Source organism: Arachis stenosperma, chromosome 10 (genome assembly GCF_014773155.1).
Source record: "Arachis stenosperma cultivar V10309 chromosome 10, arast.V10309.gnm1.PFL2, whole genome shotgun sequence".
NCBI classification, from domain to species: domain Eukaryota; kingdom Viridiplantae; phylum Streptophyta; class Magnoliopsida; order Fabales; family Fabaceae; genus Arachis; species Arachis stenosperma.
In genome coordinates, this window is record NC_080386.1 from 1,453,194 (window position 1) to 1,478,824 (window position 25,631).

The window sequence follows — 25,631 nt, forward strand, 5'->3', positions numbered from 1 at the left end:
TATTATTTCCTGTGAATTACATGAGATCAGAAAAATTGTTGATTGGGTCTTGTGATTGTACAAAGACATTAGCTAAAGGTTATAGCAGTACTTGTCCTAATAATGCATGTTAGATAGCAATCCCGTGAACTATAGTCAGAAACATCAGAACCTCCAAGTTATAACCCATCACCTGAAAAAAGAATGTGACATTTCCAAACGTTGGTACTTGTCTTTGTCTAGAAAACCAACAACCTAACTAGTAACTACCCTCACTCATATGTGAGACCACTGTTTTATCTTATCTTTGGTTTAATCTAATCCTAATGCACTAATTAACATTGCTGTATTAATTATTGATAGTAAAACAATCATCAAAATATTCTCTCAAACAGTAACATTCTTATAAATCCATGTACCTTCCCTTCCCAACCACCTAGCCACCATCATGATCATCATGTCCCCTCTATTTGGCGCCAACCGCTTAATGATTATTTTGGCATAAGCTATAGTTTTAGCACTAGGATTTACTCAATTCAAACTTTCTCTGGCATATATCAAAATCAGAATAGTAATCTAAAGAGACTTGAGTGGTATGTACTAGAACAAAAGCTTGCCAAACATTACTCATTACTCATTACAATATACACTTGATATTGCTAATCATTTAAGCTACAAAGTAATGGCACCATACCATAAACAAATTTTTAAGAAAGTAAAAGAAAAAGAAACGAAATTTGACTTTTGAGACCAAATATATGCATTCTAACTCACTGGAGAAAGGTAAACCTGGCTCTGTATAACACTTTTTCCAATCATAAAACCTGGAACCACCGTGAAACCCACCCGAAGCTCGCCGGAATCGGAATCAGTAACTTCCTCTGAGGAGGTTGAAACTACTTGTTCTGCTTCACATTCCATGTAGGCCTCAGAGAATCTAGTGTTCTTCTTCACCTGAAAAATTCTGACATCTTCATCTAAAGAAAGTGCCAAACAGTGCAAACACCATACACGCTTTGCCATCTCCGCAAAAGCAACGAAGAAAGCTGAATCTGGGACACCACCATTGTTGAGTTTGAGTAGCTTCCTATGGTTAAGGTTTCCAAAGAAGGAACACTCCATTTTTTCATGAACCACCTGAAGGTACTTGGATTTCAAGAATCTGGCAAACGATGAGTTTGGATCGTGTGCTGATAAGTAGTGTTTTGTGTTCAGAGATTTGTGCCTCTTGAAGTTTTCCAAGTAAAGGTTTCTGTTATGGTGTTTCTCAAGTGGTTCACTTGGAACATTGAAGCCTTCAAACATTGTCATGTTTACAAAGGATTCAAATGCGTAGCATTGATGGCTTTGTTTGATAAAAACTGCATCTGGTTGGATACATTTGGCTACTAGTTCTAAATCCCAATTGGATGATTCCATTTCTTTGATAATCAACTTCGTGAAGCTCTTCATTGTGCTTAGAGTATGTTGAAGAAAATGGATGAAGTGTGTTGTGTTAAGTTCTGAGAGATGAAGATTCTCGAACTTTGATAATGAAGCACTTGAGTGTAGCTTCTTCTCAAGTGATTTGTTGAATGCAGTGCACTCATGAAGCTGTTTCTTCATTGATGAGATTTCAGAATCTTTGGTATCAGCCAAAGATTGGAGCTTTTGAATGGTGATTCCAAAGGTCTTCATTAGGCTTTGTTGTTCTTGAACCTCTGCAAGCATGAGAGTGACTTGTGGTGATGAAATGTTAAGTTCTTTCTTCAAGAACGTTTTCTTCAACTCAGAGATGGAAATGAGTTCATCAACAACAGCTTGATCAGCTTTCTGAATTGCTTCATTGTTGTAAGGTTGCTGAGCCATTTGCAGCTCTGCATAGGAAGCTTTAATGGTGGTGACACCAGCAAAGAGCCTTGCAATAAGAGCCTCCATAACCTCTCTTCTTCTTGTTCTTGCTTTGGATTCTTCATTTTTGTTCTTAGATTGATGATGATGTGCTTTGGTTTCATGAGTAGTGAGGAAGAAAAGGGCATTGTTTGAAGCAAAATTGAGAGTAGTGAGCTTCTGGATTGTGTTGGAGAGTTTATTATTGCTTCTAGCTTTGGTTACTGATTTGGTTGCAATGGTTTCCATCTCATGAAAATAATGCTTAGTTTGAAGCAGAGAATTAGAAGAAGAGATATCTATCAATCAATCTCTGTCTAACACAGTGAAATCAGACTCTATGGACTTGTCACTTGGGAGAGAAAATTTGGATTTTGGTTTGAAAATGGTCACAAATCTTTTTGACTAAACGTTGTAGCTAGTCATGTTTAATATATAAAAAGCTAATCTCGCTAAGGAGCAATTGAGTATTTGTACAATGTATACAATGCGCTATTTATTTGGCTCAATATGAGTTAAAAAATGAATATTCAGAGTAAAATACTACTAATTTTTCAAACACAATATTCTCATACTATTTAGAGTAACCATCCGGATACCAGAGATAATAAACATGATATCCTACTGAATCGAACATCCCTAAATCCTATTGTACATATTGTACAGATATTCCATTGGTTCTCTATACTTCTTCGTTGCAAGCACTCTTAATTATTATTTTAGAGTTAAAAATTAAGAAAAAATTGCTTTTTTATATTTATACGTACACTCACGCATACGCATATAATAATTAATAAATATTAAATAAAATAAATTTAAGTTATTTTTTTAACATTATTGTATATATTAAATGGTTCTTTAATTAGTGAGATTTATCAAAATGAGTGGCTAAAATGATATTAAAAAATATGGGTTGATACCTAATGTGAGAGAGTAGTCATGGTGGCCAAAAAAAAACACATACTACTTTTTCGCAATTGAGAAATAAGAAATGCAAAAAAGGATAAAAACGTTGTTTTTAGTATTCTGCAGAAAACTTTGGTACATCTTAAAGAATTTAACCATTTTTAAAACCATATACAAAATTTTCAACGATAAAGAATACAAATATAATCTCTTTTAAAATAAATAGTAAGGATCCGTGAGGGAGACAATAGCTTATTTGTATAATGTGTATAATAGGTTATATGAGTTACAAAATGAATATAATCGAACTCTTAGACCTTTCAAATCTAAAACTCTAATATCATGTCATGATACTACTCATCCTAAAAATTTCAGCTGCTGAAAAAAGATAATATTAATAGTTATATCTCTAATACTTTCTAAACCTCTATTATACACTTTCTATAAATATTTCATTGCCTCCTCATACTTTCTCAAATAGTAAAGTACTTGATTACTTGGAGAAAGGAGTCATGTGGTAGGGTTATAGCAGAATTAAAAAGTAATTTTTTATTTAACTTTCCCCCTCTTCTTTTTAATAATAATATACTTGTAGACTTAGAATTATGCAGTGCTATACAGAAACATTATATGATCCGTGGGCCCTTTTATCATACGTGATTGATGGTTATGGTATTGTTTTGGACAAAAATGTGGGATATGAAATTTGCATAACATGAGTCTCAGATACATTAAATTATACAACCTATCTATTTGAGTTTTTGTTGCTTCAATATCAAGTTCCATGCGATCTATTATTTTTCTCTTGGGACCCATCTCCACATTCCATACACGCTTTCTGCAATAATATGTTCCACAGATCGCAACAATTAATTAGATTAATAGTATTGCCATATCTTCTTAAGCACACAACCTTATTAGATACTATATTAAAGTAACAAACTATAATTTGTATTAGTATTAGATTCAATCTTTGGCATGCACTTTCATGCGTAAGTACTAATTAAGTACTGTCAATAACTCAGAATTATGCCGTTAATTAACTGTGGAGTGAAGTGTATCTCAAGCTTAATAATTTACACTGTTATAGGATTTATATATCATTTATCTATTTAACAACTACATCAGATAATAATAAAAAAGGTTTCCATATAAAATATTTAATTTGTTGGCCTTGTCTATCTATCAACAGTTCAACACCAAATCTTATGATTGATGCATATATACATCCCATGATTAGCAATATCTTGAATTATAGAAGTCCTATAATAATATAATATTATTATAATATAAAAACTTGAAAATCCCATTATCTTTGATTGTACCATGATTATTGATATTGTATCGTATTGATTGGGAAAATTTAAAATTTTTTATTTTTTATAGCGTTTGAATCCGACCGACCACCTTAACAATTAATAAAATAAAAGATTCTAAAATTCTAAAAATCGAACCGAATATTAAACCACTTTAATTATTAATTTAATAATTTATTAGTTCGACCCTAATTCAATTGAAATATTCTTTTTATAATAAAATAATAAATAAAATATGATATATGTTGATAACCAGCTCTTAAACAACTGTGATTTATACTAACAAAAAAGTCTTGGCTTCTTGCACAATAACAAATAAAATCGCCCAAAAAAAATGATACCAGGGAACCTCATAATCAGTTAATCACTGATCAGTTAGTTAATCACTACCTATTAATCAAGTTATTATTATTTACAAGACTTAAATCAAAGCTTTACTAGAACAACCAGAAACAAGCTCTTGGCTCCACAACATGATAGGAACTCTGAACTCTCCTGATCCTCCATAGTACTTTTGCTGCCACTAAGAGTGAATATCATTTTTAGGTCACCGTCTCTTCTCAATTTACCAAGGACTAGAAGCTAGAACAGAGGAGAGTTGGCGGGGACAGTGGCTAGCAAGATAGTGGTTGACATGGTGGTACAGAGCTGGCGTCGATAGGAAGTGGCTGCGTGACAAGTCAGCAGGCGAGACTGACAATGGTGGTTTCGATTTTAGAAGCTCAAACGGCAGTGGCTGGACGTTGGCTGAATGGAAGTTGCACTGGTGGCTTCGAAGGTCGAAGTTGCAACGGCGGCGGTGGGTAGACGAAAATTGCGACTTTCGAAAATTGCACTGGTGGCTTCGAAGGTCGAAGTTTTCAAAAATCGACTAAGTCACGGTTTGATTCGACCGATCAACTTTCGATCATTCGATGATTCTTTTCTATTTTTTAACTTTGATTTCTATCCGAACTGTATTTAACAGTAATTCATGATTTGGTCAGTTTAAAGCGATTTTTAGAACCTTGGTTAAATTCTAAAATGAGAGGTATGATTTTAGTATTTTCAATAATAATATAGAGTTACTAGCTACAACAGTATATTTGCCACATATTACGATTGTTATGTTTTCATAATTGATGCATATGTATTATGTTTTAAAAATAATAAATTCAAATCGTTTAAATTAATTTTATTTAGTATTTATTTATTATAAAATATATTAAATAAAATCAAAAATAACAAATTTTTATAATTTTTAGTTAATATTTTTTAATTATTAATTTAAAATTATAATATTTTGACGGTATTTATGATTAAAAGTAATTTAAAATAAATAAAATAATTTTAAAAAAAATTAATATTAGCTAAAAAAATATTAATTACTTAATCTTACTCTTTTTGAAAAAATATAAATTTAATTGAGGCCACTTACTCTTTGCTATGTACATTATCAAAAGACCCAATAACACTTTCTACATGTGAATAAAGAGTTAATAGTCAAATTCGTCTCTAAAAGATATTCTGATCTCCATTTTCGTCCCCAAAAGATAAAATTAATCAAATTCGTCATCGAAAAATAACCAACCTGATCGCGCTAGTCCTTCCGTCATCTCCTGCGCTGAGGTGGCTAACGCTCGCTGACATGGCCTGTTAACTGTCAAGGTGGCACTCGCTTAGTGTACCCTTTTATTGTTGATAAGATAAGTTCATTAGATCAATTCAAATCAGTCCTTAGGTCCATGAACCCTAATTCCAAATTAGCATTAACGGCCTTCACTCTCCTCTTGTTCTTTTTTGTTGTTTCAACCATGACCAGCAGAAGCAGCAAAACCACCAGAACATCATCGGTGCCAAGTAAGTTCATAACAGTACATTTCAACATCACATGACACTCTCTCTACTTCTGTTTTCAGCTCTGACTAACTGTTTAACTTCGTTTTATGGGTTCAGATTTTGGAGTAGCAGCAAGACATGTGCAACCTCACATGGAAGAGAAGAAAAAAATGGCAACAGCAAGAGATGAGAAGAGGTCGAGAGGTCCAGGGTTGTGGCCGCCATCGTGCAGGTCAAAGTGCGGGTGGTGCAACCCATGCGAACCGATTCACGTATCGGTCCAACCGCGTATGATCATACGGCTTGAGTACTACCCATAAGCGTGGTGTTGCAAGTGTGGGAACAAGCTTTTTATGCCTTGATCACTCATCATTCACACGACCATCATCATCATAATCATATATTAACTTTGTTGCCAAAGCAGAACAGGAAAAGACATTGCTGGCACCTATCTTAATGTTCTGATTTTATACATAAACTCTCTGTGACTTGAGAAGAAGATTTAATATAGCTATAGTTTGAATTAATTGCTCCAAGAGCAACTATGGAAGTGAAAGGAAGAGGGGAAACGGAAGTGAGAGGAAGAGGGACGACAGTACCAAGGCAGCCAATCATTGAATTTGGAATTAGAGAGGGTACACTAAACGAGTGCCACGCTGGCAGTTAACAGGCCATGTCAGCAAGTGTTAGCCACTTCAGCACAGGCGATGACGGAAGGACTAACGCGATCAGGTTGGTTATCTTTCGGGAATAACGAATTTGATTAATTTTATCTTTTGGGACGAAAATGAAGATCGGAGTATATTTCAGGGATAATTTTGACTATTAACTCTGCGAATAAAAATTAAATTAATTCTGTTATATAACTTAGAAAAGTCAACCAACTCCTGTCAACCTTTAATGAATTGGACTCCAGACTGAACTCAGCAACAAAGAAAACACCCACCCAATTATCTCAATTCACTTTTATGTAAAAGAATTTAGTGGAAAATCTTGTCCATTATTACATAGGAAATGAGTTTTCTATAAAATATATGTTTGATTGTTTGGTTTGATGCTGAGAAAGATCATAGATTGAACTATAAAGGAATAGTAAATTGAGTAATAAATGGTTTTTGCTATATTTAATCTTTAATGATAATAGGAGGAAAAAATTGCCTTCAAGTAGAAGTGTTGAACAATAAAATATAGGCTATAAATTAATTTAGCCTATAAATGAATGTCATTGATTAGGAACTAGGTCCTATATATTGGTAGATACTGGAGCATAATAATATAATAATACATAAAAGTTAAAAATTAGCTAAAATATATTTAAATATTATAATGATTATATTCTAAAACATATATATATATGAATTAGTGTATAAATGTTTATTAATATACTTTTTAACATAGAGAATAATAGTAAATGCAATATTAGTTAAGTTAGTAAGTATTTTATGCTCAAATTAAATATGAACTTAAAGTTTAGACATTACAAATATAATTTTTTATAAATTATATATAATAACAGATATCCTTAAAAAAATAACAACAAATTTTTTCCCATCCTCTCATTATAATAAGAAATTATATAAATTTGGATTTAGTTAATGAATCCATAAGTAATAAGAACATTGGATCTGGGGTTAGGTTAAGTGAACGAATGATGTGGGTCCACGTGTATTTTGGCGAGGCGGTGCCGCGCCCTCCGTTGAAAAGCTTCACTGGCCACGTTGGCGTTGCCGACGTTTCAACGCAGGCAGCTATGGCTATGCGCCAGCCCCTATGCTATCATCATCATTCATGCTTGTTTTCGTTCTCCAATTTACATGGTAATCAAATCAAATGCTCTGTTAGCTTTAGGTGGTAATGGTGGTGGTGGCAACTGCAAGTGCGAGAGGCGTGCCTCCCAAGAGGCGCCACGTCATCACCAGCACCAGCGGCAGTAGATTCTTCAGCTGGAAGCTCCTCATCCTGCTCTGCGTTTCACTCTCCTGCCTCGTCGTTTTGGCCTCTCTATTTTCTCTTCACTCCTCTTACCTCTCCAACGCTGATAGCTCCAACCACTTCAAGGTAACGCGATCAACGGTTTCTAGAACCTTCCACGGCCCCCCTAAGATCGCCTTCTTGTTCCTCGTTCGCCAAAACATCCCCCTTGATTTCCTCTGGCATGTCTTCTTCAAGGTTCGTTTCCCTCTTCTTTTTCTTTCTTTTTTCTAATATTTTTTTAAAACTGATCGTTATTGGAAATTATGAGAAAAATATGTTTGAGCTTCTTGTTTTTTTTATGGATTTGGTTGGTGCAGAACGGTAACGTTGCCAAGTTCTCGATTTACGTTCATTCGGCGCCAGGTTTCGTGTTGGATGAGTCAACTACGAGATCCAGCTTCTTCTATGGTACACAAATCTCCAATGTCATTCAGGTTCCCCATCCTTCTCCTCTTTTCCCTATTTTGGCTTTTCCATTTGGTGGTTTGCAAATATATAAGTTGCTTTCTTTTCGGTTGTTGATGCTTGATGTGGATGTATGTATATATTACCCCTTTCTTATGATGCACAAAATGGAAAGAAAACAAAAAGTAAAATATTAATTCCCGGGGAACTTCTAACGTCTGTTTTGTTTAACTGCTCACAAATTTTGAGTTGAATTTGTTATACGACCTGTGAAGTTGTCTCCATGTCCCTTGAAAATATACTTTCTGCTACACTTGGTGGGTGGAGCCGCTAAATTTGTCACCCCTTAATTGAAGGGACACCAAATTGACTATTGATCAAGGAATAATTCTTTCCAACGGTTTTTTTTAACTTGTCAACCACTATGTTACTTGCATCGTGTATAACATAATTTACCTTTTAAGAAAATATTTCAAATGGGTGATTTAAACTTATCAAACAATAGTGGTAAGTTACATCTTATAACATTATTTTTTCATTTTTTTAAAAATCATATTACATAATGCATGGCATGGTTTCATCAAAAGCAATTATGCAAGATATAGTAAACAAATTATATATATATTATTTCCTAGCTTAAATGCTGTAATTTGCAATAATCTGGCGCTAGGAAGCTAAGCATTTGACCTGAGTCAAATAAGTATCCTTTGTTCATACTCAATTGTTTTTTTTTTTTATTGGGCCTGGATATATGTTTTTATCCTAATGCGATCTCTGCGGATATGATTTAGTATAAAGATAGAGTTATGCTAATACAAAAGGGAAATAATTTTATAGAGAAAGTGAACTTCTATGTATTTTTAATGCCATTGGAAACTCAGATTTTATCTTTCCTATAGAAATCCTTCCATTTTTGTATTCTTCACAAATGCCCTTTGTAAAACCGATAAAGATATAAATTGTCAGCTGTTGTCTGGTATACCAATGTGTTGTCTAGTCCGAATTTTTTAAGAGTTCGCTTAATTCATCATTTTAGGTTTCATGGGGAGAATCAAGTATGATTCAGGCTGAAAGGTTGTTACTGGCGGCAGCACTAGATGACCCTGCAAATCAAAGATTTGTTCTTCTCTCAGATAGGTTGGCATTTACAAGTCTTGTAATAACATAAGTTTCCATTAGGACTTTTATCTTTATATGTTTCTTCTTTGTCCTGTTTGCCTTGTATCCTTTTTGAAGTGAAGAGGCAGGTTGGGACGTGGTAATTTACTTGCCATAGTAAGAGTCTAAGTTTCTGTTTTCCACGTGCAGCTGTGTTCCTCTGTACAACTTCTCGTATGTGTATAATTATGTCATGGTTTCTCAAAGGAGCTTTGTGGACAGGTAGAGAAGAAGGCTTTGGTTCTTGAGGTGCTTAGCACTATATCTTTTTTGGCTGCTCAATTATAATAAGTTCATGTGAAATGGAAATGTCCAAAAGGTGCAATGAATTAGTTTGTTCATATTGTAGCTTTCTTGATGTGAAGGATGGCCGCTACAACCCGAAAATGTCACCTAAAATACCAAGGGAAAAATGGCGTAAAGGGTCACAGGTGATTTCTCTTAGCTTTGATTTTTGTTTAATCTTGATGTTGTTCTTTCCAGTCATGAAGGACTAAATCTGGTGGTATTTTCATCTGTAATTATGTTTCTTTTTGTTGCTGAGATGTTTTTATTAAAATGTTTTGTTCTGCAATCTGTCAGAACCTACCACCTAGGTGTAGCTATCAGCTATCTCTTGTAGGTGATGGAGGAGCATCAATCTGAATAGCTGAAGGATTGATGAGATATATTAATCCATTTCAATTTACTCTTTGTTTATGTGGTTTTTATGCTGTGTATCCTGTATGTGACAATATTTGGTTCAATCAATTCTGTAGATTAATGGGTTAAAAAGAGGCAAGGAAATGTGTTGCTTTCCTTTAGAACTAGTTGGAGAAAATATTGATCGTCATAAATCATTGTTTGCTACATCCAGCTGACTTTGGTAACACATACCATGCTATTGGTGTAGTTATTAATTTGGAAATTCAAGCATACCTTATTGATTCATTAATTGCTTTTGGTAGATATCAAATTGAATGCTAAATATCACATTATATTAGTAGGTGACATCATAAACTGTTTATTCCTTTAAAATATGTTTAAAGTTGAATTCATTTTGAATTTCCAGTGGTTCACTGTAGTACGTAGTCATGCAGAAGTAATTGTTGATGATGATGTTATCTTCCCTGTCTTCAATAAGCATTGTAAGGTATGTAATCAATCACAACTATTTTCAACCATATTTTATGTTGATTCAAACTTTCTTGTGTTGATTTATTAAGTTTGCTTTAAAGTTGATATGATATTATTTCAAAGTTGTCTTATAGAACCCAGCACAATACTGTTGCGAGACTGGGACTACTGTAAATGTTTAATGTGTTAATACTAAGGAATAACCTGTCTGATTTTCTTCCCATCTCAGAGACGTCCACCAATTGATAACAGAAAGGGAAAGCTGAATCTTGTAAGTGGTTTAATTTTAGTTTTCTTTGTATCATTATTGGAATGTATCATGTTATCTTACTGTTATGCGACACAATATTCCTTGCTTCTTTTTAAACTGGAAATTTAGTTCAATACTCTACTATAAAGGCATACTTCTATTCTGATTATATCACATAATTGCAGGCCGAAGTTGTTATTTTAAATTTCATCCCATTGTCTTACTTCCCCCCTTCTATTTGGTATTTGATCACAGAATATAGTCAGATGAGTTACTTTCACAACCCTGGAACAGCTGTAGAATATCTATGATATGGTTCCTGTATACTTTTTTCTCAAACACTCAAATAACCTAAGATTTGCAAAAGCCCCATATACAAACCATTTGATTCATGTGTGAGAATTAGTACATGATTGACATTTTTTGTGGGATTTTATGTTTTCACTTATTTGTCATATGTCTTAAAAGATCCTTGTAAAAATCAGTGACCTCTGTGGACTTGATCAATTTATGGAGGATGCTGTGATTCTAGTTTTTTTCATACTGATAATGTCGTCGTGATTTGAGTACTCATATTATAGGGTGTTGTTTTTGTTCTTTTTTCCCCCTCTTTCTTTTCCCTATCAATATAAGTGATTGTTAAGTATGGTTTTGGCATAAGTGCAGAAAATTCAGAAGCAGCACAACTGTATTCCAGATGAACACTATGTTCAGACATTGCTTGCAGTAAGATACTAAGATTCTTCCATCACTATTTACCTTTGCTATTTGAGGTTAAGGTTTTCTATTTTTTCCCCATTAAAGTTTAATACCTCTTCAAGTATTAATTTGCAATGATATTCTTTCTTCTTTCCTATGTTTTCTTTGTAGATGCATGGTCTTGAAGGTCAACTTGAACGTAGAACGTTGACCTATACCCTGTGGAACCAGTCTACAACAAAGATGGAGAATAAAGGCTGGCATCCTATTACTTTCAGCTATGCAAATGCTAGCCCTCAAAGGATAAAGGAAATGAAGGTTATCTTCTGATACCTTATATTATACCTGTGGATAGATTTAGCTGCATAATTGGTGGATAATTGAGAACTACTTGTGCAGAGATTTCTATTCCTTTTTGTCAATAATTTTCAGTTATCATAGGTCTGCAAAATTATGCTCAATTATCATGTTTGTATTTTTGTTTCTGGCTACCATTTCCTTAACCCTGTGCCTTGTTCTTTCTTTTTTTTTTCTTCCTTCTCTCTAACAGAGCATCAATCATGTATATTATGAGACGGAGTTTAGGACAGAATGGTGTCGTGTGAATTCAACATCGGTTCCGTGCTTTTTATTTGCTAGGAAATTCTCTAAGGGAGCTGCCATGCGCTTATTGAGCGACGAAGTTGTTGGTCACTTCCAAGTTTCTGCAGTGTTGGACACTCCCCCATGACATGTTCACATACAAATTAGTGAAATTACTGACCTACTTTCACATATACTTGGGACCTCAAATGGGATTGGTATACACAGAATAGCATACTCCGCAGTTCACACACAGATTTTGAAGACCCTAGTAACAACATATTCCTAGGTAGCTGTGGCTGAATCAGTTAATTTGGATGTAACAATCTAATAGGACCATATTTTATCTGGGTTTAGCTAATAGGTTTTACGTATCTATCACGTGTAGTACAGTTATCAGTTGCATAGAGTGATAATTACAGTATAAAGAGAAGCATTTTTCTTTTTATATTTTCGGTGTTGGAGAAGCGTTATTCTAAAAAGCTAACGTCATTTCCACAGTGAGTGATGGGGATGATAGTGTATTAGTAGTTCATACATCTATCTTCAAAGCAGAAATCAATTGAAGAAAAAGTCATTGATTGCTTATCTACTTATTTGTTCGTTAAACAATATATCAAGTAACCAAGAAAATAAGTCAATGAATAGAAAAAGAATGAACAATCTACTCAGTAATTGCTATAGTTACATTTTAGGATTACGAGAAGAGGCTATGTGATTATGGGACACGGGAAAGGATATTGGCTCAACATAGGGAATGTAATTTGGAAGACACAATTTGACCCATTTAATTTGTGGTCAACTGTCATCTATGCTTGAAGGAGATAAAACTAGGAAATGAAGTAGACAGCGAATTGTTAGGAAAGTAGAGGATTTTGATAGCAGAAAATATTGAAAAAAAATAGAGGAGGTTGATATGTTGCATAAACAATTTTTTTTTTTATAGTCACAAAAAAAAACAAATTTTTTTATAAAAGTAATAATTTTACTAAAAATATCTCAATAATTAAGTTACTAACAGGTCCACTAATAATTATGTAACCTAATTTTTAGGAGCTTATTCTCCTAATAAATAAAATTTAAAATAAAAAATAATTTATACAAAAATAATAAATTTTAAATTTTAACCCTCAAATTCTAAAATTAAAATAAAAAATTGATAAAAAAATTTCGATATCCAGTAGTAAAGGAACAAATTTCGAGAGAGGAACTATTAAACAAGGTGGTTACTCCAATGAAGATATTATGATTGTCATCATGTGAAGATACTTTATTTTGACTATTGGATGATAAATGGTAAGATTTGATTTTTATTTAAAATAAATGTTACATTTATTGAAAATGTTATTAAGCAAATAAATTATAATTTTTAAATAAGGATCATGAGTTGCCATTAAACAAAGTACAAACAATTCACTGGGAAAGGGTACTTACTACTTAGGGAGGAAGCTAAAACAAATTCAAAGTCAATAGTCTTCGCCTTCCTTTGTTCTTTTCCACTGTTCCCTCTGATCCTCTATACCATTATCACTCCCTTTCCTTTTCTGCATTTTTGTTTGACCAAGCTTTGACTTTTTGATCACCAAGTGTTTGTTCTGTGTGCTCTTCCAAAGGATCAAAGAAGAAACAAAGCAACAATGGATCAGGCGAAGAAATCGGCTTCATTGACCACTACACGTTTGTCACCACTTGCAAAACCCTTCACTCTCAACCGCTCCACCAACCACCAACCTGGTTCAGCTTCTTCATCCGTGCTTCACTGTAACGATGATCCTTTTAGCTCTTTGCTTGATTCTTTCAGGAAAAGCAACATGGGTTCTAAAGTAGCAACTGTGCCTTCAAAAACAACAGCTTCACCTGTTGAAATTTCCACTCAGGAACAGGAAAAATCACTTTTTGAACAGTACCCTTCTCAGGAATTTGGAAAAGATGATGACTTTGATGGGATTCACTGGTCACACTTTAGAATTCTGGAAGAGTTTCCAATGCCTAGTTACTCATCAAGCTTGACTGGTTTAGGATATGGTACTGGTATCAGTGGTAATGAAGTTGGTAGTTCAGTTGATGATGGGATCATGCTTCAAAAAGGTAATTTTCTTTTTCTTCTTGAATGGTTTGGGGCCTGCCCCAAACTTCTGCAATTTTGATAGATTCTGATGATTATCTTTCACTTGTATAGTATGTTGGTTATGCCTTTCTTATCTTGTTGATCTTCCCGCCCTTACTTCTGAGGGAAGTACCTTTAGTTAGTTGTGTGCTATAATTTCTATCACATTAAGCCTTTTACTGCATATAGTGAGGATAGTTTCTTTCATAATCAGTCTATTGTAGACTTGAGCCTTGTGTTTCTATGGTTACTAATATGGAGTATATGTATAAGATTTAACTGTTAAGTAGCATGTGGTTAACAAAGGGAATTTCTGAGTCGTTATTGTTGGTGAAAATGGTAATTTGCAGTCTTGCACAATTTCTAAGCAATGCTAAAAGTTTAGATTTCAATTTAGTTCACCTACAAATGTTAGGAATTACATGCACTGAAAAGCAACTCACTAGTTATGCTGTTGCCTTCATAATAAAAAATTCAAAATCACTCATATTTCACTTGTATGCAAAGAATAACCATAAATTTTGTGGGGTTGAACAAAGTAATGAAGGTTACTCCCAGGCCTTTGTAAATACTGCATATTAGAATTTTTAGTACTTGAAAGACAAGAAACTTATGCATCTCTGCTTTTTAAAAATTTTGGTGCTTAAAAGACAAGCAATTTATTTGTTTCAGTGAATTTTTATGTTCTTTAGACCGTTTAAAGATAAGCTACGTGCTGAGTGTGTTTGTGTCTATAAAGTGGTTGATTAGTATTTCTCTACTACTATATAGTGAAGAAACATTTGATTTTTCATATATGAGAGAAATGTTTCGACTTACTGCTACATTCTTATGTTTGTTGTTCTAATTATGCTCTCATGACCGAAAATATCGTATTATTGGATTTTCAAATGCACCAGCAAAATCAGTTCAAGTAGTGGTAATCAAAAGCATGCTTAGCATTCAATTCTAGTATGCTGTTCTTGAATTTTGGTTATAATTTTGTTGACAAGTTGCACTTTGGTGCTTCATAATTTTTTTGTTTGTTTAGGTAAGCATGCTCTTGATGGGTCAAACACTTGTATAGCAGTGTCTGATGGTCTTCATAAAAAAAGCAATACAATTGGGGAAAAAGATATTCTATCAAATTCAAAAAGCACCATAGATCAAGCTAGCTCTAATCTTAATTACCCTAAGTTATCGCCACTCAAGTTATCAACTGATACATACTCTGCTAAAAACATTCTGCAAGATCAATCTTCCAATAACTTAGGAGTTGACAGTGAATCTGAGGTGGATTCTCCTTGTTGGCAGGGAACAACAGCTTTTAGTGCAACGCCATTAGAAACTTCAGAGCCTATACAATCTCATCATGTTGAGAAAGGAACAGAAAAACATAATAGTTTAAATCCTCTGGCTCCTCAGTTCTTTCCTGGTGTTGGATACATCAAAGATGATTTTCCGTCTTCCAAATCTAGTGCATGCCCTGTAGCTAATAATTTAGATTATATGGAAACTGTGTTGGTGGAATCCCCGTTGGAATTAAATAAGGGAACTGAGCTTCGGCATTATACTAACGTCAGTGGAAGAGAGAACACATTTAATGTCCTTAATGATCCAAAAAATAATTATATGAATCCTGTGCAAAATTCTCACTCTATAATGACTCAATCTTCTTCCATAGTAGATTGCTCAACACTGAAAGGAAAACTTGTAACTGCTGTAGATGTTGATGGCTTTGTGAATGGAACTAATGGGGTTTTCCATGGAAATGGTCATCCTCCAATTCCAACTTCATCCTCATCTGGAGTTGATTTTGATACTGATCTTCTTAAAACACTCAAGGGTCTTTTGAAGTTATTTATCGAGTCTCCCAGACCCGATGTTCATATAATGGTCAATGCTATGCATGTTCTTTCAGAATTGCTTGTCCAAACTTCTGTAGACCTAGCAAATTCATATAGTGAACCTGATCCTGATACTGTTGTACAAATAATCAATAATCTGAACATGCTTAGCACAAAAAGATTTGAACAAGGGATTTCAACCCATGATTTAACATTGGCAGACAGTCCATATCATCTTGACAGGTCATCAAAATATTCTAAGGTATGTATTTAATCTGTCTTAGGCGATTTATGCATGGTAGCACCCTAGCTGGAATCTTCTCCCTGCCCCCAGTTTTATGCTGATTTTTGTTACTGCTCTTCAAACTAATATGTCTATGTTGAAGGGACTTGAATTGACAAGTGTCGAGACCCTACCCACGCTGAATCAACCTTATGTGCAGAATGATCACCTGGGAAAGAAAATCAGTGTTTCTAAAGTGTTTGCTGAGAGTGGACGGATTTCTTTTGCATCTAGCAATCATCAAGGCACTGAAAATGAATTTGCTGAGGTACTTGGTGTGATGGTACTAGAATGTAACTAGAACTTTTCTGAAATTTGGAATAAATGTTTGAGTGATTGCAGCTTCAGGTCATTCGAAGAAGTCTTGGGAAGAGTTTGGATTATGAGAAACAAATGCATCCAGAGGCTATGTTGTTTTGGAATTTGTGGCTTGATTCTGAAGCAGAACGGTGTTATAGGAAATTCAAAACGTTCCGTTGCCTTATGGAATCTGGCATGGATTTGAATTCAGCGAACATTGCGGTATTCTCTTCCACCTAAAATGTTACAGCAATCTTCTCTTCTTCACTAACTTAATACTTAATGTTCTTTACATGGCCTAATATATAGGATTGCTGCTCTTAGAAGCCTCCTTCAAACTAACCTGCTCTAATATGTATATATACTAACATAGGTGGAGATGTTTTCAGGAACTGTTGAGGTGATACTGCTTTGTAGATTTGAGAGGCACAGAACTGAGGCTGTAATTAGATTGGTGAAATCATATAAAGAGGGAAAAAAAACGGAATCTATATTTGGTAACAAAGTTGACATGTTATTATATGTCAAGAGTTGTAAGTTTTACATGCCACTTAATGCTCTGTGGCATCACGGTAATACTAATAAAGTGTCTTGTTACATTCAAACACTTTGTAATTTTTGTCAATAATATGATCTTTATTTGTATTTAGATATAATCAGGACAAGATGCTATTTCATGATGGCTTTACATCTTTACATGGTTTAATAATTCATGTCATCGTAACTTTGTCTCTTCTGAACATTGAACTTCCAAGTTACTTTTTGGCAACCACTTTTGTCAGATATCATGACCTTGATGCTTCTGTTGTAATATTTTGCCTTTTTATTAAGAACCATATTTTAGTCATGTATTCTAACCTCAAAAGGAATGGAATTTTTTTTTTAAATATTGAAAATTTATTAAAGAAATCTGAGTTAGGACACAACATGGTGAGTATCTATAACAAGGTTGTGAGAACCGGACCGGTCAATAAACCGATAAAGTTATCGGTTTACTGGTTCGATTGAGAGTCAACTGAAGTTTAACCGGTTTTAATTAAATATGAACCGAACCGATGTTAGAACAACTTAGTAGAGATGTGCAACATACGAATCACGGTTATAATAAATGCTGAACATTGTTAGCTTAATCTGGAATAACAAGATGAAGGGTCAAGTATCATTATCAATTATAATCATGTGCTATATTAGTAAAAATGAAGAATATAATTGAAATAATAATATTTGTATATGGTTGCTGCAATGAGCTTGTAGATGAAGGGTAGTTAGTTAAAGATGTACCTAGCACAACCGAAGGAGTTGTTGTTCCTTATAGTTCCCGCAATAAATTCAAAACTATATTCCTTCAGTGAGAGAATGTGCCTTTGTTTGTGAGTTAAACAATGATATGAACCCTTCAACATATGAAAATGAACCCACCACCATCATCACTACCCTTTTCCACCATACACATTCAAAGGGTTGGTTTATGCTTCTGCCATACGATTATAAAAACATTGCTACATAGCACTCTCATTTGAACCTTGAGGGGTATGACCAAGACCATAACCAAGAAAACAAGAACAGAATGATGGAATCTAGTGTTCAGTTGTGCAATTCTTGTGGGGAACAAATTGGAGTTGATGCTAATGGAGAGGTGTTTGTGGCTTGTCATGAGTGCTATTTTCCAATCTGCAAAGCTTGTTTTGATTATGAAATGAATGAGGGTCGCAAAGCTTGTCTGAGATGTGCTACTCCCTATGAAGGTAACACTTTGAAATCTCTACTTCTATAAAATCATTTCACAAAGTAATTGAATTAGCATGCAGGCACCTTCTTTTTCCTGAGCCTTGTTTCCTTTTGTACATCTTATAGAAAGATCCAAAAATGATGATGACACCAAGGTTAATGGAAATCGGTCAACATCAATGGCTTCTGAGCTCAGTATTTCTCAGGATGTTGGAATCCATGCTAGGCATGTCAGTACTGTGTCCACAGTGGATAGTGGTATGAGAGACTTAAGCTAACATTTTCAAGTAGATTTTTCTTTAGAAATGCTCATTGATCATTCATTCATAACATGGTTTTCTTGTAGAGTTAAATGATGAATATGGGAATCCAATCTGGAAAAATAGAGTGGAGAGCTGGAAGGAGAAGGATAAGAAGAAAAACAAGAAGAAAAAGACTGAATCTAAGGCCGAAAATGCGGCGCCAATTCCACCGGAACAGCAGATGGAAGAAATACAGTAAGTTCACTCAGAAATGAGAAAGTTTTCTTGAAATGAACAATAAACAATTCATTCCCCTTGGGTTAGTATATTCCTAGAGATGCATGGAATTGGACACAGAAATAAGTTAGACTACATAGAAGTAAAACAAATAATATGGCTTGAAAATTGACTTCTTGCATTGATTAAGTTCTGAATCCTTTGTGAGGATTCTTGCATTTTTCTTGTCCTACTTTATAGCAGTAGTTATAGGAAGAATACAAATTATCAAACCTTAAGCATCCTAAATATAAAAGGAATGACATGGACAAAAATTTAGTATGGTTCTTTAAGATTATATTGATGTGCATACATGGTTATGTGTTGGTATGTTCTGCAGGTCCTCAGAGGCTGCTGCTGCTGAGCCACTCTCAATTACTATTCCAATATCGAAAACAAAAATGGGACCATACAGATTTGTGATAATCATGCGTCTGATAATCTTAGGTCTCTTCTTCCATTACCGAGTCACGAATCCTGTTGACAGTGCTTTTGCTTTGTGGTTGACATCTATCATCTGTGAGATCTGGTTTGCATTTTCATGGGTGTTAGATCAGTTCCCTAAATGGTATCCTATCAACAGGCACACTTTTATTGACAGGCTTTCTGCCAGGTAAATATACAAAACAAAGTTCTAAGATATTCAGACATGTTCCTTGTACTTCAAGTTTTCTGTTGAACATCTCTAAGTTAATTGTGAAAACTCATATGTGATCTATGTTGGAATGTCAGGTTTGAAAGAGAAGGTGAACCATCTCAGCTTGCTGCTGTGGATTTCTTTGTCAGTACAGTGGATCCATTGAAGGAACCGCCGCTGATCACGGCTAACACAGTGCTTTCTATTCTTGCTGTGGACTACCCTGTGGATAAAGTATCCTGTTATGTGTCTGATGATGGTGCTGCAATGCTTACATTTGAATCCCTTGTGGAGACAGCTGATTTTGCAAGAAAGTGGGTTCCGTTTTGCAAGCAGTACTCAATTGAGCCGCGAGCGCCTGAGTTCTACTTCTCTCAGAAGATTGACTACCTCAAAGACAAAATTCAACCTTCTTTTGTGAAGGAACGTAGAGCTATGAAGGTATTCATTACATTACATTGTTCTTTTTCCAAATCCAAATGGAGTATCTCATGAATCATGATTATCTTCCAGAGAGACTATGAGGAGTATAAAGTAAGAATCAATGCTTTGGTAGCCAAGGCACAGAAAACACCAGAAGAAGGATGGACTATGCAAGATGGAACCCCTTGGCCTGGGAATAACTCGCGCGATCACCCTGGCATGATTCAGGTATATTCATTCACCATTTGTTGAATCAAATCTATTGGCAGAGTCAAATGCCTAACTTCAAGGACTAAATTATTTCTGCCAGTTTAAAGTGTCCTGTATTCAAATGAATTTTTCTGTTATTTGCTATTTGCAGGTTTTCCTTGGACACACTGGTGCACATGACATAGAAGGGAATGAACTTCCTAGGCTGGTGTATGTTTCCAGAGAGAAAAGGCCAGGTTACCAACATCACAAAAAGGCTGGTGCTGAAAATGCATTGGTAAGAATGCTTAAAAAGTTTTTCTGGATTAATGTTTCATATCCTTATTAAGATCATTGAGATTTTATTAGGCCTGTTGATTCTTGTTTGGATTTATATAGGTGAGGGTCTCAGCAGTTCTCACAAATGCTCCCTTCATTCTCAATCTTGATTGTGATCATTATGTTAACAATAGCAAAGCTGTCCGGGAAGCAATGTGTTTTCTTATGGATCCAGAAGTTGGTAGAGATGTCTGTTATGTGCAGTTCCCCCAGAGATTCGACGGTATTGATCGCAGTGATCGATATGCAAATCGCAACACAGTTTTCTTCGACGTGAGTTTAAATCAAAACAAACTGTTTCAACAGAAATTTTTGTATTGTGTGTGGTAGAATTATATAACAATGAAAAAAGTATTCACAGCACTTTTTAACCTTGATCCATTTCAGGTTAACATGAAAGGACTTGATGGAATTCAAGGACCTATGTATGTGGGAACTGGATGTGTTTTCAATAGACAAGCTCTTTATGGTTATAGTCCACCTTCCATGCCCAACTTACCAAGATCTTCTTCATCATGCTGCTGCTGCTGCCCCTCAAAGAAGGCCAAAAAAGATGTCTCTGAGCTTTATAAAGATGCAAAGAGGGAAGAACTTGATGCTGCTATTTTTAATCTTAGGGAGATTGAAAGTAAGAACAGTTTTTTTTTCCAACCATGTTTCACTAAAAATACAGAACAAACTCTTATTGAGTGATATATCACTGGTTTCTTTTTCTTTGCTGTAGATTATGATGAGTATGAGAGGTCAATGCTGATTTCACAGATGAGCTTTGAGAAAACATTTGGCTTGTCCACTGTTTTCATTGAGTCCACATTGATGGAGAATGGAGGTGTTCCTGATTCTGCAGATCCCTCAATGCTGATCAAGGAGGCCATTCATGTAATTGGCTGTGGATATGAAGAGAAGACTGAATGGGGAAAAGAGGTGAGGCTTAAACGTTTCATTCATGTGTTGTTGACTTGTTTACTAACTAAAATGTGTTGTTCTTGTTGTGCATTCATTCAGATTGGTTGGATTTATGGATCAGTGACAGAGGATATCTTAACTGGATTCAAGATGCACTGTAGAGGATGGAGATCAATTTACTGCATGCCATTAAGGCCAGCATTCAAAGGATCAGCACCAATCAACTTGTCTGATAGGTTGCACCAAGTTCTTAGGTGGGCCCTTGGATCAGTTGAAATCTTCTTCAGCAGACACTGCCCTTTGTGGTATGGATTTGCAGGTGGACGCCTCAGATGGCTTCAGAGACTAGCTTACATAAACACCATTGTCTATCCTTTCACATCACTTCCTCTTGTTGCTTATTGTTCCTTGCCAGCAATTTGCCTTCTCTCTGGAAAGTTCATCATTCCAACGGTAGTTTCTTCATCTTTTATTCTTCTTAACACATCATAACAAGTTACAACTAATAATGTCTTGCACTAAAGAAAACAATTCATAGCTGCATAAGCTTAGAACTTAGGCCTTTACACTAATTAGCCTTAAACCATTTTGTTCTTGACAATTGAATGCAGCTATCAAACCTAGCAAGTGTACTCTTTCTTGGACTATTTCTGTCCATCATAACCACCAGCATCTTGGAGCTTCGATGGAGTGGCGTGACCATCGAAGCAATATGGCGAAACGAGCAGTTCTGGGTCATAGGAGGCGTCTCGGCCCATCTCTTCGCCGTCTTCCAAGGTTTCCTGAAGATGTTAGCAGGCATTGACACAAACTTCACAGTCACAGCAAAAGCTGCAGATGACACAGAGTTTGGTGAACTCTACATCATAAAATGGACCACACTCTTGATCCCTCCAACAACTTTGATCATAGTTAACATGGTTGGTGTTGTTGCTGGTTTCTCTGATGCACTCAATGGAGGCTATGAGTCTTGGGGACCTTTATTTGGCAAAGTTTTCTTTGCATTTTGGGTTATTTTTCATCTGTATCCATTCCTCAAAGGTCTCATGGGTCGCCAGAACAGAACACCAACCATTGTTATACTTTGGTCAGTGTTGTTGGCATCAGTCTTCTCTCTTGTTTGGGTTAAGATTAATCCTTTTATCAGCAGAACTGACAGCTCAACCATCTCAGGAACTTGCATTTCCATTGATTGTTAAAATCTCACAATTATCAAACAGTTTTGATCATATGGTATTTGTGAAACATTTCATTTGCTACAGTGTGCAAAGTCATAAGATGTGTAACTATTTTCCACCAAGGTTGAAAACTCTTTTGATATATATTTTTTTGGGTTATTTTTTTTATAGATTGACTAAATTGTTGTATAAGAACTAAGAAATGTTAGTGAATTATTTTTTAATATTTTTTACTTATAGAAATTGAATAGACGATATAAATATTAATAAAAATAATATTGTTTATTTGTTGTTCTTATGACATAAAAATTATGAAAATTGAATAAATAGTTTATCATAAATTATTTTTGAAATTAAATTGAAATAGTAATATATAAATATTCTCACTTGTTATAATATTATATCAATTTATTTATTATTTATTATAAAATAAAATATATACTTCTTTAAATAATTCAAACTAATGGTTAATAATAAATGAGTTTATGTGAACTATGATGTTTAATTTAAAATGAATATACCTAAAATTTAACATAATCTTAATAATATAATATCTTAGTAATTTTTTAAAATAACAATAAAAATATTAAAAAAATATATACTCTTAGTACATTTAAAAACATTTGTTTATTTGATCTATATTTTCAGTAAATTTTTACTTAATATTTAAAAGGATATTGAAGAACATCTACTAAATTAATTAATCATTTTTTAAAAATCCATGTGCAAATGTGTTCTCATCTGAGCGAAGTTAATACTGGATGTTAGTTGGGGGTATTTACTATTTAGTTTGGTGTTTATTTGATATTATAAAATCATTCCAAAAATTTTTTATATAGACAAAAACAATAAGGCAAAATTTGGTTGATGGACGCAGTTATAACTTGACATGATAACAATCCCCAACTATCATCAAACTCGCTCGTCAAAAATCAAAACCTAGTAACAATCTTCTTAACAGCTTGCATTCTTCAAAATTATTTAACAAAAACTACTACTTAAAATATAGCAATGAAACTGAAATCTTGTCATACATTAATGAATTAATATTAACTTCTCTAGAATCAAGAGATTTGGCATAATTCAACTAAAAGCTAAGTAATCACATATATTCTTAATATATAAAAGTAGATACATAAATTTATTCATATTATTTTTAAAATATCTCTTTTTTTTTTTATTAATGTCATATCAGCAATATTTTTTACTTAGCAAAATATTAGAATCAACCACTCAATTTTTACCAAATCAACTATTATTTCCAAATCAGCAAAAAAATAAAATATATAAAAATTTATAATCAAATTTGTAATCTACAAAGACATTGAATAATCCATATTCCTATATTTATTATATTTTACTGTTATAAATAATACAATAAATTTATAACTCTAATAATTAATTTATTAATTTTTATAAATAATTCACTAAATGTAATAAACATCCATATTACAAATGTCATAATAATATTATTAATTGTAATAAATTTTACATTACAAATATTCAAATTCCATACTATTTGAACTACTTATATAAGTTTTTTATCAATATTCCTTCAAATAACATTAAATTTAGTACAAGAAATTTATTTCCAAACTACACAACATCTCAAACTTATACAATAGAGCATCATTCTTTAGACAATATCATCAAACAAACAGATAATTGGTTTATCAAAGTTCGCGTGGTTCGTCTATGGAAAACATTAACACCCACAAATGAAGAAGAGCTTCTTTGCTTAGAAAATGATTATATTAGATGAAAAGGTACAAAATAAATATATTTATTATATTTTTAAATTAAATTTACGAAAAAATACTTTAATTATTTTTGTTTTTTATACTTTTATATTATTTTATAATGCTTTATATATAATTATATTTTAATATCGTTAAAATTATACTTTTTTAATATGCTATTCATTGTTCTTTTTTTAATAAATTTTTAAAAAAATAAGTGTAATTATTTTTTTAACTAATTATTAACTATGATTTATTAATACTGTAGGGAACACTTCATGTAATTGTGAAGAAAAATTATTGACATTGAAACACCATAAAAGTATTGACATTAAAGCACCACTCCAATTAAAAAAATTGTGCAATCTGACAGTTATATTTGAAATCAAAGTAAATGATTTTAATATCAAACAAGGTTCTCAACAATACACTGTTACCAAGATATTTATTCCAACAAAAAACACTGAACTTCAACACCCGCTACAACAAATAAAACAGACAATACTCTAAAAAAATCACTTATTCAAGACATTATTTTTATTTCTAATTTAAATTATTCGTTAATTATAAGAACTAACTTCACCAATACTAATATCATCAGACGAAGATTACATATCCATTAAGAGATTAAGAAAAAATAAAATTATACAAATTTAAGACACATCTTCAAAAAAAAAATATACATACTAATATCATTAATTTATCATTTCGCACATTATGCGAGTCTCATTCTAATTGATATAATACCTACTCAATTTATCTCAGTCCAAAATCATACATCTCTTTGAATAAATCTATCTCTATAATGCATAATCAAAGTTGAAATATATATCATTATCACACCAAAGACAAAAACACTAACCAATTTAAGTTGGTCTATTAATTAATTCATTAATGTGTTTAAATAAATCCGTCTTGATAAGTGAATGAAATTAACTTATTGATCAATAATAAATTTTTAAATGAAATTTCGATTTGCGACAAATTAATCTTTAACTACTTGATTGAAGGATACCTCATCAGCTATCATGAATATAATTTTAGGAGTTATTTCATTTTCCTATCATAAGTTTAATTCCATTTATTTTTGATAAACACACGGCGAAAGCTAGTGCACTCCAGATAAAGTAGGAAGTGCAGCACTCCTTAAAAATTAACCTACTATCAAAAGTTACCAGGTAACTTTAATTTATTTATTATTGTTATTATTTTTTTTATCATGGGCTGAACAAACAAACCAGCACTAACAAAAAAACTAATTCCTCTGTTACGAAAAATTGCTGCCATAGAAAAGGAAGACGCATGTCTGTCGCCACTGCTGGTTAGCTAACTCCAAACGCAAAACGGATTCTGTAGAAGAACTCCGGTTTCCATGAAGGCGCATGA

General features: G+C 33.5%; 4 protein-coding genes across 6 annotated transcripts; 3 read left to right on the top strand and 1 right to left on the bottom strand.

Moving 5' to 3' along the window:
- Positions 1-724: 724 nt before the first annotated feature.
- LOC130955389 (protein GRAVITROPIC IN THE LIGHT 1-like) lies at positions 725-2,097 on the bottom strand. Its single transcript, XM_057882238.1, has one exon. It carries the CDS (start codon positions 2,095-2,097, stop codon positions 745-747), a length of 1,353 nt encoding a protein of 450 aa, XP_057738221.1. The 3' UTR covers positions 725-744.
- Positions 2,098-7,518: 5,421 nt separating this feature from the next.
- Positions 7,519-12,623, top strand: LOC130954743 (glycosyltransferase BC10-like). The gene is made up of 10 exons (XM_057881507.1): positions 7,519-8,057; positions 8,180-8,296; positions 9,304-9,404; positions 9,576-9,647; positions 9,775-9,856; positions 10,477-10,557; positions 10,771-10,812; positions 11,458-11,517; positions 11,662-11,808; positions 12,041-12,623. Exons 1-10 carry the CDS (start codon positions 7,743-7,745, stop codon positions 12,218-12,220), a joined length of 1,197 nt encoding a protein of 398 aa, XP_057737490.1. The 5' UTR covers positions 7,519-7,742; the 3' UTR covers positions 12,221-12,623.
- An 868-nt stretch (positions 12,624-13,491) lies between these two features.
- Positions 13,492-17,388, top strand: LOC130956851 (uncharacterized). Of its 3 annotated transcripts, none has more exons than XM_057883811.1 (5): positions 13,492-14,160; positions 15,210-16,267; positions 16,449-16,556; positions 16,631-16,810; positions 16,978-17,388. In XM_057883811.1, exons 1-5 carry the CDS (start codon positions 13,710-13,712, stop codon positions 16,990-16,992), a joined length of 1,812 nt encoding a protein of 603 aa, XP_057739794.1. In that variant the 5' UTR covers positions 13,492-13,709; the 3' UTR covers positions 16,993-17,388. The 3 variants fall into 3 exon arrangements, with proteins under 3 accessions (XP_057739794.1, XP_057739793.1, XP_057739792.1); XM_057883810.1 differs by having other exon boundaries at positions 13,493-14,160; positions 16,392-16,556; positions 16,637-16,810; positions 16,978-17,381; XM_057883809.1 differs by having other exon boundaries at positions 13,496-14,160; positions 16,392-16,556; positions 16,978-17,376.
- A 479-nt stretch (positions 17,389-17,867) lies between these two features.
- LOC130955437 (cellulose synthase A catalytic subunit 8 [UDP-forming]) lies at positions 17,868-22,674 on the top strand. Its single transcript, XM_057882282.1, has 12 exons — positions 17,868-18,333; positions 18,443-18,574; positions 18,663-18,813; positions 19,175-19,447; positions 19,567-19,912; positions 19,985-20,122; positions 20,256-20,381; positions 20,483-20,695; positions 20,810-21,050; positions 21,147-21,346; positions 21,428-21,781; positions 21,940-22,674. Exons 1-12 carry the CDS (start codon positions 18,156-18,158, stop codon positions 22,525-22,527), a joined length of 2,940 nt encoding a protein of 979 aa, XP_057738265.1. The 5' UTR covers positions 17,868-18,155; the 3' UTR covers positions 22,528-22,674.
- The last annotated feature ends 2,957 nt before the right edge of the window (positions 22,675-25,631 follow it).

What these genes read in the sequence shown, in the direction of transcription:
- LOC130955389 (XM_057882238.1), bottom strand. Translation starts at nt 2,097, where the DNA reads ATGGAAACCATTGCAACCAAATCAGTAACCAAAGCTAGAAGCAATAAT.
- LOC130954743 (XM_057881507.1), top strand. Translation starts at nt 7,743, where the DNA reads ATGGTGGTGGTGGCAACTGCAAGTGCGAGAGGCGTGCCTCCCAAGAGG. An exon ending in AATGGCGTAAAGGGTCACAG is followed by an intron (nt 9,857 to 10,476) that starts GTGATTTCTCTT and finishes TTGAATTTCCAG; the next exon opens with TGGTTCACTGTAGTACGTAG. An exon ending in ATGTTCAGACATTGCTTGCA is followed by an intron (nt 11,518 to 11,661) that starts GTAAGATACTAA and finishes TTTTCTTTGTAG; the next exon opens with ATGCATGGTCTTGAAGGTCA.
- LOC130956851 (XM_057883809.1), top strand. Translation starts at nt 13,710, where the DNA reads ATGGATCAGGCGAAGAAATCGGCTTCATTGACCACTACACGTTTGTCA. An exon ending in TGGGATCATGCTTCAAAAAG is followed by an intron (nt 14,161 to 15,209) that starts GTAATTTTCTTT and finishes TTGTTTGTTTAG; the next exon opens with GTAAGCATGCTCTTGATGGG. An exon ending in GGTCATCAAAATATTCTAAG is followed by an intron (nt 16,268 to 16,391) that starts GTATGTATTTAA and finishes TCTATGTTGAAG; the next exon opens with GGACTTGAATTGACAAGTGT.
- LOC130955437 (XM_057882282.1), top strand. Translation starts at nt 18,156, where the DNA reads ATGATGGAATCTAGTGTTCAGTTGTGCAATTCTTGTGGGGAACAAATT. An exon ending in ATGTGCTACTCCCTATGAAG is followed by an intron (nt 18,334 to 18,442) that starts GTAACACTTTGA and finishes TACATCTTATAG; the next exon opens with AAAGATCCAAAAATGATGAT. An exon ending in CAGCAGATGGAAGAAATACA is followed by an intron (nt 18,814 to 19,174) that starts GTAAGTTCACTC and finishes TATGTTCTGCAG; the next exon opens with GTCCTCAGAGGCTGCTGCTG.